Source organism: Physeter macrocephalus, chromosome 19, assembly GCF_002837175.3.
Source record: "Physeter macrocephalus isolate SW-GA chromosome 19, ASM283717v5, whole genome shotgun sequence".
NCBI lineage: Eukaryota > Metazoa > Chordata > Mammalia > Artiodactyla > Physeteridae > Physeter > Physeter macrocephalus.
Genome location: NC_041232.1, coordinates 71,795,315 through 71,807,202, shown reverse-complemented (window position 1 = coordinate 71,807,202; position 11,888 = coordinate 71,795,315). Strand labels below are relative to the sequence as shown.

Here is an 11,888-nt window from a genome sequence, read left to right as displayed (position 1 = left end):
CATACCGCAAAAAAAAAAAAAAAAAAAAAAAAAGCTGTAAGTATGAATAAATAAAAGGGAAGAACAGGACCAAATAACAATAACTAAAAAGACCAAGCAAACTGAAAAAGACCGAATAGAACTTTGGGCAATTAAATCTAGTCACTGAAAGAATAGACACAATGAACTGATAGAGTAGATTATAAAAAGCTTAAAAGATAATTAACTGGAAGAGCTGAGCCCACAGTACAGCAATGAGAAAGAAGATCGGAAAGCTAAAAGATAAGGGAGACAGAATGTAAAACTGAATCAAATACCCGATAGGAATTACTGATGCAGATAATAAAAATGGGAAAGGTACAATATGTGAAGAAATAACTGCAGGGAATTTTCCTGAATAAAGGAGAGACACCATCCCCATATGGAAGAGTCACAATGAATCCTGAGCGGAATAAATAAAAAGAAATCCACACTTAGATTCGTGACAGTAAAACTGTAGAAAATCAAAGACACGGAGAAAAATTCAAAATCACCGGAGAAGAGAGATTTACTCACCAAAAAAATGACAATTAGAGTGACAACGAACTTCTCATCATCAGTTATGGAGGCCGGAAGAGACAAAAAAAAAAATCTCCAAAGTACTGAAGGAGAGTAAGTGTTGACTAAGGATTCTATAATCAGCTAAACTATCATTTAACAGAGAGGTAGGTAAGCCCCCTCTCTCTCAGACCCTCACTGAAATTGCCACCAGAGCAGAGGTTCTCAAACTTGAGTGAGCATCAGAATCCCTGGGAGGGTATGTTAAAACACAGACTGCAGGGCCCACAACCAAAGTTGCTGATTTTCAGTAGGTCTGGGTTGGGAGCCCAAAATTTACATTTCTAATAAGTTTCTGAACGAATGATGCTGTTGATCTGTAGACCACACTTTGAGAACCATGAACTAGATATTAAACTTTATTAAGGAGAAAACTTAACCTGGAAAAAAGTAGATGCAAGAACCAATGGTGGGGATGTGGAAGCAACCGAAGTGTCCATCGACAGATGAATGGATAAAGAAGATGCGGCACATATATACAATGGAATATTACTCAGCCATAAAAAGGAACAAAATTGAGTTCTTTGTAGTGAGGTGGATGGACCTAGAGACTGTCATACAGAGTGAAGTAAGTCAGAAAGAGAAAAACAAATACTGTAAGCTAACATACACTACCACATGTAAAATAGCTAGTGGGAAGCAGCCGCATAGCACAGGGAGATCAGCTCGGTGCTTTGTGACCACCTAGAGAGGCGGGATAGGGAGGGTGGGAGGGAGACGCAAGAGGGAAGGGATATGGGGATATATGTATATGTATAGCTGATTCACTGTGTTATACAGCAGAAACTAACACACTATTGCAAAGCAATTATACTCCAATAAAGATGTGAGAAAAAAAGAACAATGGTGGGCAAAGGAATTTGTTTACATGTAAGTAAATTAAACAAGCTTTGACTGTTGAAAAAAAGAGAAAATATTAATGATTATTTGGCAAGTTTAAAGACAAGGTAGTTTTAAAATTCCACTGAACAATGGAAACTAGGAGTGGGAAGAACAGCACTAAAGTTCCCCAAAGTCATATATTATCCAGGAAAAGAGTAGAGAGTGATTAATTTTGACAAAGGTCAAGTATATTGGTTAAAAATTTTAATGTGAGCACCAAAAGAACAGAAATAGAAAATACAACGTCCAAGCAAGTATAGCAAATGAAAGAAAATAAAGAGTACTCTATCAGTCCAACAGAAAGCAAGAAAAAAGAAAAAACAGAGATAGTTAAAAGACAGAAAAGATATACTAGGCAAGTACTAGTGAAGAGAAAGTGAACATAATGACTGACAAAGCCACAGTCACCATGGGAGATTCTGACACAGCTGACTCGGTTAGATAAAGAAAAGCCAGGAAAAAAGTTGTCATGGCAATGGAAAATTTGAACACCGTAGGCCTGATCTAACAGACATATATAAAGAACTCTATACCCAGCAAAGACAGAATACACATTCTTTTCAAACACAAAAAGAACATTAACAAAAAGTTGCCAAGCCCCCAAAGAAGTTTCAAAAATCTGATAATATTCCATAGACAATATTATATGACCACAATGCAGTAAAATCAGAAATCAGTAAGAAACAGGTAAAAACCCTCTCACACGCTCAGAAACTAAAAAGCATATTCTAAATAATTTGTAAGTTAAGGACAGAAAGAAATCATTATGGAAATTAGCAAAAATTTAGAACTGAATTAAAACGAAGACCAAATATCTACACTAAGGTAATAATTACCTAAATACACATGCTCTTATTGAAAGAAATACTACCAATAATAAAAAAAAAAGAGTAAACAAGGCTCTTTTGTTAGTAGAAAACAAAGAAAGAGCTTTCTTCAGGGCAAATCTACCTGGATTTACGATGCTAAATAATTTTCGATAGTAATTAATAAGAACTAACAGTGTTGCATGAAGACAGATGATCAATAAGCGACAGAAATATTTGAAAAGGCTTCATCATTATGTCAAAAGTCTTCTGTTGCTTGAAAACAGCATCATTTCTTGAATTTACCTTGTTTCTCATGATGGAGAAGAGAAAATACTACTCTAACTTATTGTGACTGTGAATGTAACAAAAGGAGCCGTGGTAGTGAGGCAGGTGTTTGTTAAGCTACATGCAGAGGAGCTGGCGCCTGTTTTGACCCACGTGGCATTGGGCACTTGGCATCGACCGCTAAGCAAAGCAGCTGAACAAATCCAAATCCAACAAGTAACTAAAGGGATGTCAGGTATCAAGGTGCGTTTGCACTGTATTATCTTTCAAGTTTTCAAATGGACCTATAATTCAAAATGTAATTTGAACCAAATCAGATTAAAGCCACAAAATCAGTATTTTAAATATACCTATTGGTGTCTCAGCTCAGCACTTGATATAACAAACGTCCCTTCCTTTAGCTCCTCCAGTTATTAAAAGATTCCCCAATTTGCAATCTTCTGCTCATCCCAGTACAGTTCCTGCAATTCCAGAGTCTCTCCTTGCACTCCTGTAACCACTGACAAAAGACTCTGGAGTATTCCACAGGCTCCTTTCAGGTGTTTGATACCAGGTGCCTGCTGACCAGTGCCAGGTTGTCACTCTTCCTTATGAACACACGTAAGCGGACTATGGCAAAGTTAGTGGGTCGGCAGAGATAAGATTCTTAACTGCCAGCTCTGGAGCGCAGCTACCCCCTCACCCAAACCTTTGCAGAGCTGTAGAGCCGGAAGAGATTCAGGATCCAATTTAAATTTGTTAGCATGCATGTACTACCCTTGGCCTCAAGAAACGTTAAAACTCTACAAATACAGGACCAAGTTTTGCTTCATATAAAAAGGAAGAGAGGACATTTTGATGGTTATACTTTTAATCTACCCTTTTATAAAAGACAAAAGAGAATGTTTAGTTTTGTTACCACTAGCAAACCATTTTCTTCTCCTTTATGTTGAAAGTCCTGTGAAAAGGCAAATGTAGCTACCTCACCCAGAAATTCCTGGAAGGAGCAGACGGGAGTAATGTTAAATTTCTCAAGGACACCAGCCAGGCCCTTGGCCTCAAGGTAAGCAGGAATATACAAGAAATGTGTGTTTAGATGAAACCGAAATATTATACTGAAGAGTCAGAACTTGAGAATACTGACCGGACCAGTAATAGCTGGATTCTGCAGTCTTGGGTCTTCCCACTGAGTAATTTTGCTATCTGGAAATATTTTAAAAAAAAACAAACAACAACCGGCTTATTAGTTCAAATCTATTTCATGTCCAAAATGTCTTAGAAAGAATTATTTCTGGATTTTCCAAAAGTTCCCCCAGTTCCCCATCCTGACTCCCAAGGATAAATAACTTAGTATTTCAGGGTTAGAAGAGAACTATATACTCTGTAAGGCAATCTGCACCGCGGCCCCCCATACTGTTTAGTTAAAAACAATCAAAAATGCACAACTAAAGTAAAACCATCTATTCACACTGTTTGGGGCAAGCAATCTGCTGAAATTTCAATTATAAACCCCTGTACCTTCAAGGATTTATAACTTGAGGTTGATTTTCATTTAATTGAAAAAAAGCATAAAAGATTTTAGTTCCCCAAAAGTTAACACACACACATGATTTTTTTTCTCATTTCAAATACTCTTTCCTTTGCTTATGGTGTTGCAAACGGCTTTCAATTAAAAATCCTAAGTTGAACAAATGAATAATCCATTACATGTGTCACTCATATGCACACAAAAATCAAAACAGCTAAGGCAGTCCAAAAAATGAGAATTAGATACAGCAGAGGAGGATTTCAGAGAAAAGGTTCCCTTTTGGTCAAGCTGGTGAGAAGTGGTTCTTTCTTCCAAATGAGTCAATGTCAATAAGATTAGTAAATGGCACCTACACCACTGCTTCAATGGTGTAGGTGGAAACACACATTAGCTACCTGGATCACTTGGGATTTGTGACTGTGCCTTAATTAAAAAGACTTTATGCTACTGTGTGTGTATATGGGGGCGGGCAGGAATGGACTCACATGAAAGATATGGGGAGGGTAGACGGGGAAGAATAGGTTTCTCTCTGGAGTGTTAGGAAATCTAAGTTGGTTTGTAAAAAAGGAAATTATTTGTTTGAGAAGAATAGTCTGCTTTTTTCTGGTATACTTTGTAAGTGGACTGATAAGAATAACTAATAAATTTGGTTTTAATGACTATCCCAGGAATTTTTCGAATAACAAAAGCAGCGGTAAAGTTTTAAAATTAAGCTACCAAAGCACATGACAATTCTAGACTCACGCTGGCAGAAAAGTTACAAGAAATGTTTCAACTGTTTCAGAGAACACTGATGGAAGAAGCAAAAGGTATTTTTGGGTCCCTTACTTTGAAGACAGAAGTTTTTGGAAATTAAGAGCTGTTGCTGTGATGGAAAACAGGAGAAAAGTAAATAAAAGAATATAGCTGAGTAAAAACTGCCTTGGACTATAGATAGACTGGGTACCATCATCAAACCAGAAGATAAATTACCTACTACCTCCATATGATGACCCCCACATCTGTCCAAACCAGAACCTCGAGCTCCATCCTTGACACCTGCACCTGGATTTCCCCTGGGAAATACCTCAAACCCTACTCTGCCGGAATTTGACCCATAACCCTCCACTACCAAAATGGTTCATACAACCCTGTATTCCTCATTAACGGCACCACAATCCGCCCACTGTTCGAATCCGGCACCTGCCATACCCTCCATCCTCGCTCACCTTTCACTCCGGTGGTCCCCACCTGTCCCCACCTCTCTGAAAAGGCTTCTTTCCCGAGCGCTCATCTTCTCCCTGGACTACTCTCTAGGTCTCCCTGGCCTCAGTCTCACTCAGCCCCGTTCAACACTTCCTTTGAAGCTCTGCCAAGGGCATCTCACCCCCGGGGCCGAGGGTCCACGAGCGAAGCCTCACCTGCGGCTCCCCAGCGCTCGCAGCACCCCCGAACCACCCCTCCTCCCCCACCCCCGTCCGTGGGAAAACTGTCTTCCACGAGGTTTAGGTGCTCCTGCCTGGCTGCGGAAGGGACCCGAGTCCCCGTACCAGCAGACTCCCTTTGACTTAACGCGGGTGTCACGCCAGCCTCATCTGCCCACCGGCCGTTTGCAACCCCACTGCGCTCCTCTGAACATGGTGTCACCTGCCCAGCTTCACACACCTGCGCACGCTTTCTCCCTCCTAGAATTGCTCTTCTCTGGGCGTGCCTGGCTAAACCTCCCTCATTATTTGGGATCCACCTGAAAAGTCACCCGTTCTACAGGGCTCTTTTGCAGCCTTCTTCCACTGCTGGAGCCCAGACTCTCAGCAAGTACTTCTACGTAACAACTGGTTCATTCCCCTAAGACAACACTTAAATACCTCCTGGCACTCCCTACTAGAACCTAAGCCCCTTGAGGACCAGGACCGGGTTGCTATTCATCTCCGCAGCCCCCTCTCCAGCACTTAACACATTTCCCAGCATGTAGCAGGAGCCTGACTTTTTAAATGACCAAATGAAGCTGATGGCGAAAACAGATTGTTTTTAAAACAGTCTAGGCTTTCAGAACCACCTATGGGTCTTGTATGATTACAATAATGATCAATTTTGCACTTAAGAATTATCAACATATGACTGTCGGTGGCCAGTTACCCATTTTGGCCTAAAACTTTTGAATCTAAACTTGCTTTTTGTCTTTGAGACATACCATTTCAAATAAAGGGGCGAGAATGAAGCAGAAGAATAAAAAACTCAGTCCATTTAGCTACTATTAACAGGTTTGGTAAGACTGCTGGCAGGAAAGATTAAAACAGGATCTTACAGCATCCCTGGAATTTTATTTTCTAGCTTTGTATATAAACTGCCTGTGGCCAAGTACTCAGGGGCTGAGCCGATCCGGTCTTTAAGAAGAACTACACTATTCCTAAGAGAGGTAGGGATTCAGTTCAAGACCTTCCCATACCCTTTGACACCAGGCTTGAGACGTACGAGCTTTTTGATAAATGTCAATCAAATGAATCTAGAAGTCTAAAGAGCAGATTAGTATTGAGCATTCATGCTCTTCTGAAATTAAATCTTTAACATTTTTAATCTTGAAAATGTCTCACTGCTCAAGAATTTATGAAGCAGAAAATAAAAAACCCTAACGAATTAGGAGACAAGCGCACTGCTGCCTTCTACATTCAGTGTGCGGGCACATGCCCCAGCGAAGTGGAAGACGGATGGCTCTGAGCGCCTTACAAGATGACTGCTCTCACGGTCAAATGGTGTAGTAGGGTGGCCTGGCTTCCGTCCTGCAGGCAGCAGGAGAGCAAAATGAGATGCTGAATTTTGCTAGAAATAAGATTCCGGAAAAATGTTTAGAAGCAGAGACTCGTTCGGAAGGTAAGAAAATTCCAGGTAATGAAACCCGTTTTGGAGTGGGTTTGAGTACCTGATACGGCGTCTTAAAAAAGACAGATATGCTTCATTTTTCACAGACTGGAATTTGTTTTTTTAAAAAAAAAAAGGCATACGCATTGAACTCTGTTTCACTGATATGTACACTGCCCTATTGCTTTCCACTGAATAAACGTTGACGAATTAGGGAGACCTGGCAGAAATGTTACATTGTAAGCTAATGAGGCTCTCCTAAACAGACCTTCTTCTTACACAGTCTTTGGTCATCTAATTTACACTGTATTTGGTTAAGAGAACTTTTCAGTAGAGTTGAGCAAAGGCAAATTTTAATCTCCACGTAATGGATCACAAATCTCACACTGGCATAGCTCAGATCAACAAGGCTCTGTATGTGGTCTATATCCTATCATTTGATTCCCAGGAGTGAAGAGGGGGAGCCTCCCAAGTGCTGTGTGGTCTGGAAAAGAGGAATGGGGGATGTCTGAGAGGAGCTTGGAGGGACTGATTAGGAATAAAGGAACCACCCAGGCATTTAGCAAGGAACCGCCCTTTCCCACCGCCTGGAAAACAGGAGCTGGGCAGGCCTGAGGCTGGAGGCACAGCTGCTATTGCCTCTCAGGGCAGGTTCTCTCCACTTTCCAACCAAGGGCATGAACTCCCTAACACAACACCAGCACCACTGGCCCTCCGTGAATGGATTCCGAGTCACCATTTAACAAGCGTTTACCGCATATCACACTAGGTCTGTCTATGCACGCCTCCAGAAAAACAGTCCATGATTTTTTCCAGTTTTCTAATGTATACTAGGATGGCCCTTTGCAATCGTGTTTTTCTGGTTTCTGGGTCCTTACAGTACGTCAAGAACATTTCATAAAGTTCTTTTCAGGTTGACCTGACATCAGACCACCAGCCGGAACATGGTCACAATGTTGTGTGAAGTACTCTCCGTGTGGTGGACCAAGGCTGTGTTACCGGTTAAGACCTTGCTTTAATAAAATGCTCATTATTACTCGTACCTCTCTTTGAAAACTGAAATTGTAATGCATGAAAAAACTGAAAAGGAAACTATTTTTTGTTTTTAGTGGGAAAAAGGCAGTGTGACTCCTCTTCTATTCTGGCAAATTCTGCTGAGAAAGAGAATTATAACTGGCACAGGAAGGAAGGAAGTGGGGCTACCCGCATATGTTAAAGCATTTATGGCAGCAATTTTATGCTCACTGTAAAATTCGGGAACGTAGGCAAGAATCAGCATTTTTACCGGTCGAAGGCAAAAACTAGGCCTATGTTCTTTGAACTATCTAATTTTAAGCAAGGGTAACCCTCACCCCTAAATACAGCCAGGACTTCTACTTTTGGTTTAATTCTGAATTGTTGGGCTTCTTGCTTACTTCGATTTCTAAAAACCCCTCAATCTCCCGTGCCTGAAAGCGAAGGTCTCTCTACCATGCACTGGTCGCTTAGGAACCCAGGAAGAGGCCCTGAAACGAGAGACAGTGACAGGCCCCACCCACACGAGGACCCCTCGAGGCCACGCTTCCCGGTCAGCTCAGCAACGTGCTTAACTAACCAATGCAATCAGTTAAGAAAACGTGAGGCTGGGAAATCTGGTGTAGACTTAATGCTCATGTTTATGAACCAAATGAAAACAAAGATAAATACCACCAGATCACCCGCATATGTGAACTTTAAATCTACCTGAAGACTTCTTTTCAATATACATTTTCAGAAGTTTTAAGGGATATACTAATATGATCCCATGGAGAAAATGTCACTTCAACAAGGGGGAAAAAAACAACAACAAAAAAAATCCAACACTGGCTAAAAGCAAACCTTTATTAGTTTAACTTTTAGTTGGCATGAGAAACCACACATTTATTTATAGGAGCTGGAGCAAATGTCTGCAGCAAATATAATTTCAAGAAAAGAACTGCACATGTATTAGTGTGTTGGGTGCAGGGAAACATGCTGTGAATAGAAAATAAGTCAGAATGGGCATCTTGCCCTGAGACCTCTGAAGGCAGCTTTTAAAAAACGTAGCGGCTGCTTCAAGCACTGCTCATACACAGATTTCTGACATAATCATCACTTCTAATCTTATTTTCTATTACCAGAGTGTATTTATTAAAAGCACAAAAGTCAAGGGGTCATCAATCAAAAAAAATTTTTTTAATTAAAAAAAAAACAGTTAATAGGTCACAAGATCAAACTGGAATGGGCTACTTTAAAGCAAACTTGGGTGAATGCACAGTACCGTACGAGGGCACTGAGTCTCTGGTATCATCCTCGCCACATAACACCTGGCTGCCTAGACAAACAGTAAAATGACACAGCTTTCACTGTCATATCTGAATTACCCTCATTCCCCCCTTCACCTGCAACACCTATGCGTCCGTAACAGCACCTACTTACTATGATCAATGTAAAACGTTCGGCCATCCAAGTGAATTCTTTCTTCCCAACCAGGCTGGTATCAGGGGAAGAGAGGAAGAGATGACAAACATTAGCCAGCAGTTCCAAAATCAAAGGCAAAAGTTAAAGACTCTAGGACACCTTCTTACTCTTCTCCCCTGGGGTACATTTTTACATAAAGAATAAACTAAATAGAAACATTTCAAATGAACTCACTCAAATGACAACACCCAGCAACACACTTTAGCACATGTTCTACAGTCTCAGATGCACTCACTGTATGATGAACAAGAAAAACAGGGGTTATTATTTCAAAAGCTTCAAAGGGAAACTCCAGCACACTGTGAAACAGTTGAGCCTGGGGCCGAAGAGCTCATTTAATTAAATGAGTATTTACTGAGTACTCAAGGGAGGATGAAGGGTGATATAAAATGTGAGAGACTGACGCTTTACTCGTGTCATCAGGTGGTTGAACAATCGAATACTGAAATTCTCTGCTGGGAACTCTCACTACTCAGGAACCAGACTTGGATAATTTTTCCAAGATCAGGCTGGTACGCGTTCATGATCTGAACTGTGCCTACTTGTTACCTGAAAGTCAAGAATCCAACAGATCTAGACAGCCTGCAATCTTTCACTGACTAAACTCTCCCTCCAGCCTCTCCCCAGGCTCCTTCCATCTAAACCCCGGAACCAAACATTTGGAGACTGTGGGATATTTGTATAACCTGATGAATAAAGACTGCACCCTAATCTTTCTAGCTTCAAATTTTGCTGTAATATACCATACACCAGGCAACAGAAAGGTTCTTGGAAAACAACCACCAAAAAAATTCCCGGCACCCTTCCATCTCCCCACCTTTCTAGCCTGTAAGGGTTTTTAAAAAACTGGGGGTGGGTCAACACGAAAGCATGGTGAAGGTTTCATTCAAAATCTAACTTGGAGTAAACAGCTTGACTCTCACTCAGGCCCCAAAAGAGAACAAACTAATAAAAAATTAGAGTTACAAACAGTCACTGACAAGGGAGAAAAATTTAAAACATCTGCTGGATAAATGACTTATAGAAACCTTCTGTGATTACGTACACCCTTTTCTTCCACTTTTTAAAAATTTTTTGTTCCTATGACTAAATCAGCAATATGGATGGAAATTAGTTGGTTGCTAAGTTACAAAATAAATGTGTGCTGCTTAAACTGTCACCTGTAGAGAATGCCTCGTCCATCATCCTAGTTGCAAGGTCTACCTTTCACTAGCAGTCAGCCATTCAGAAACCTCTTTCAGAAGAGCTAGGTGTGGTGTGAACTGTATGAGCTACCAGTTCAGTCATACACCCGAATTCTGTTAAGAGATGACAGACCAAGGGGACTCAGCACGCCCGGAGAAAGAGAAGGTCACAGGGCTTCCCTATCAACATTGGGCCCATGAATGAGTAAACATTTTCAGACTGGTCCGTGTGTGTCCAGTGTACTCACAGGAAGAGGGCCAAGGTCATTGGGGTTTAAAGATGCCTTTGACCGCATATGCACTGGAAATTTCAGGCGTGGGTCTTCCTGCAAGAAAAATGTAAAAGGCAGATGTTAGGGGTGATATCTGTGAGCGGTACTGGTCCTCCCCTTCTGGAGGTGTGTGTGTTGCACAGCAAGCAGGTTGCCTGTGTGGGGGGGCTGCTGCAGTGGGGAGGGGAGGACCCCCACCTCTGTGTAGGAGGCCTGGCTGACCATCTCTCCAAAAAGATTCTACTCTTCCTCCTTGAACTTGATGAAAGGAGGAGAGTAAGAATGTTTAAGTAAAAGGTTAACCATTTCCCCAAGACCCTGAGCAGGTGAAGAGGAAGAGGGTTCCAGCAGTGATGTTACCATGGAGACCAGAGTAGAGGATGCCAGGGAAGACGAGGAGGATCTACCGCACAGAGAGGGAGTGAGGACACGGGTCGTACGGCTCCCTGCAGACGCTGAGCTCGGGCTGAGGGCAGCTAGCCTGTTAGAAACACCCATTCCATCAGCACTTGGGTCTGCTGTTGCTCCCTTCCACCCTCTCTTGAGCTAAAGCCGAAAATCCGCATCTGGTTTGACTGTCCAGGCATGTCCTGCCCCAGAGTTGGTCAGCAACGTCACGGAGTCGCATCCCTACGAGAGAACTTTACTGGGACTCTTGATCAAGTTCCACCAATTAGACCTTAAAAGTTTACAAAATATTTTTCTTAAGGGACATGCTTCGTAAGATACCACACAGAACCAACGACAGAAAAATACATACTCTGACGTCTTGGGTCATGCTTTATAACTTACAAAGAACAGTCAGGTGTATGCTCTTGCAACCACCCTGCTAGGGGGTTGGGCAGGTAATCTCTGCTTCTTTAGATGAGGAAACGGAGTCTCACAGAGAACGAGAACTTGCCCAGAGGTTCTGGTTTAGAGTCTGGCAGCTGTCCTTCACTTATACAGACCCAATTAAAATGCAGTGTAGGGCTTCCCTGGTGGCGCAGTGGTCGAGAGCCCGCCTGCCGATGCAGGGGACACGGGTTCGAGCCCCGGTCCGGGAAGATCCCACATGCCG

The 11,888-nt window shown here is 41.9% G+C and overlaps 1 protein-coding gene across 12 annotated transcripts in view; it reads right to left on the bottom strand.

Moving 5' to 3' along the window:
- The window catches only part of NEDD4L (NEDD4 like E3 ubiquitin protein ligase), a 347,561-nt gene that overhangs the window by 37,588 nt on the left and 298,085 nt on the right, over positions 1-11,888 (bottom strand). For 8 of the 12 annotated variants that reach the window (XM_028480031.2, XM_028480029.2, XM_028480030.2 and 5 more), the window contains 4 exons: positions 10,805-10,882; positions 9,331-9,385; positions 9,173-9,226; positions 3,676-3,734 (listed from right to left, as the gene is read on the bottom strand). In XM_028480031.2, the coding sequence (XP_028335832.1) occupies positions 3,676-3,734; positions 9,173-9,226; positions 9,331-9,385; positions 10,805-10,882 (246 nt within the window). The remainder of the gene's footprint in view (positions 1-3,675; positions 3,735-9,172; positions 9,227-9,330; positions 9,386-10,804; positions 10,883-11,888) is intronic. The other 4 variants (XM_007129666.4, XM_007129668.4, XM_024132315.3 and 1 more) reach the window with 1 other exon arrangement.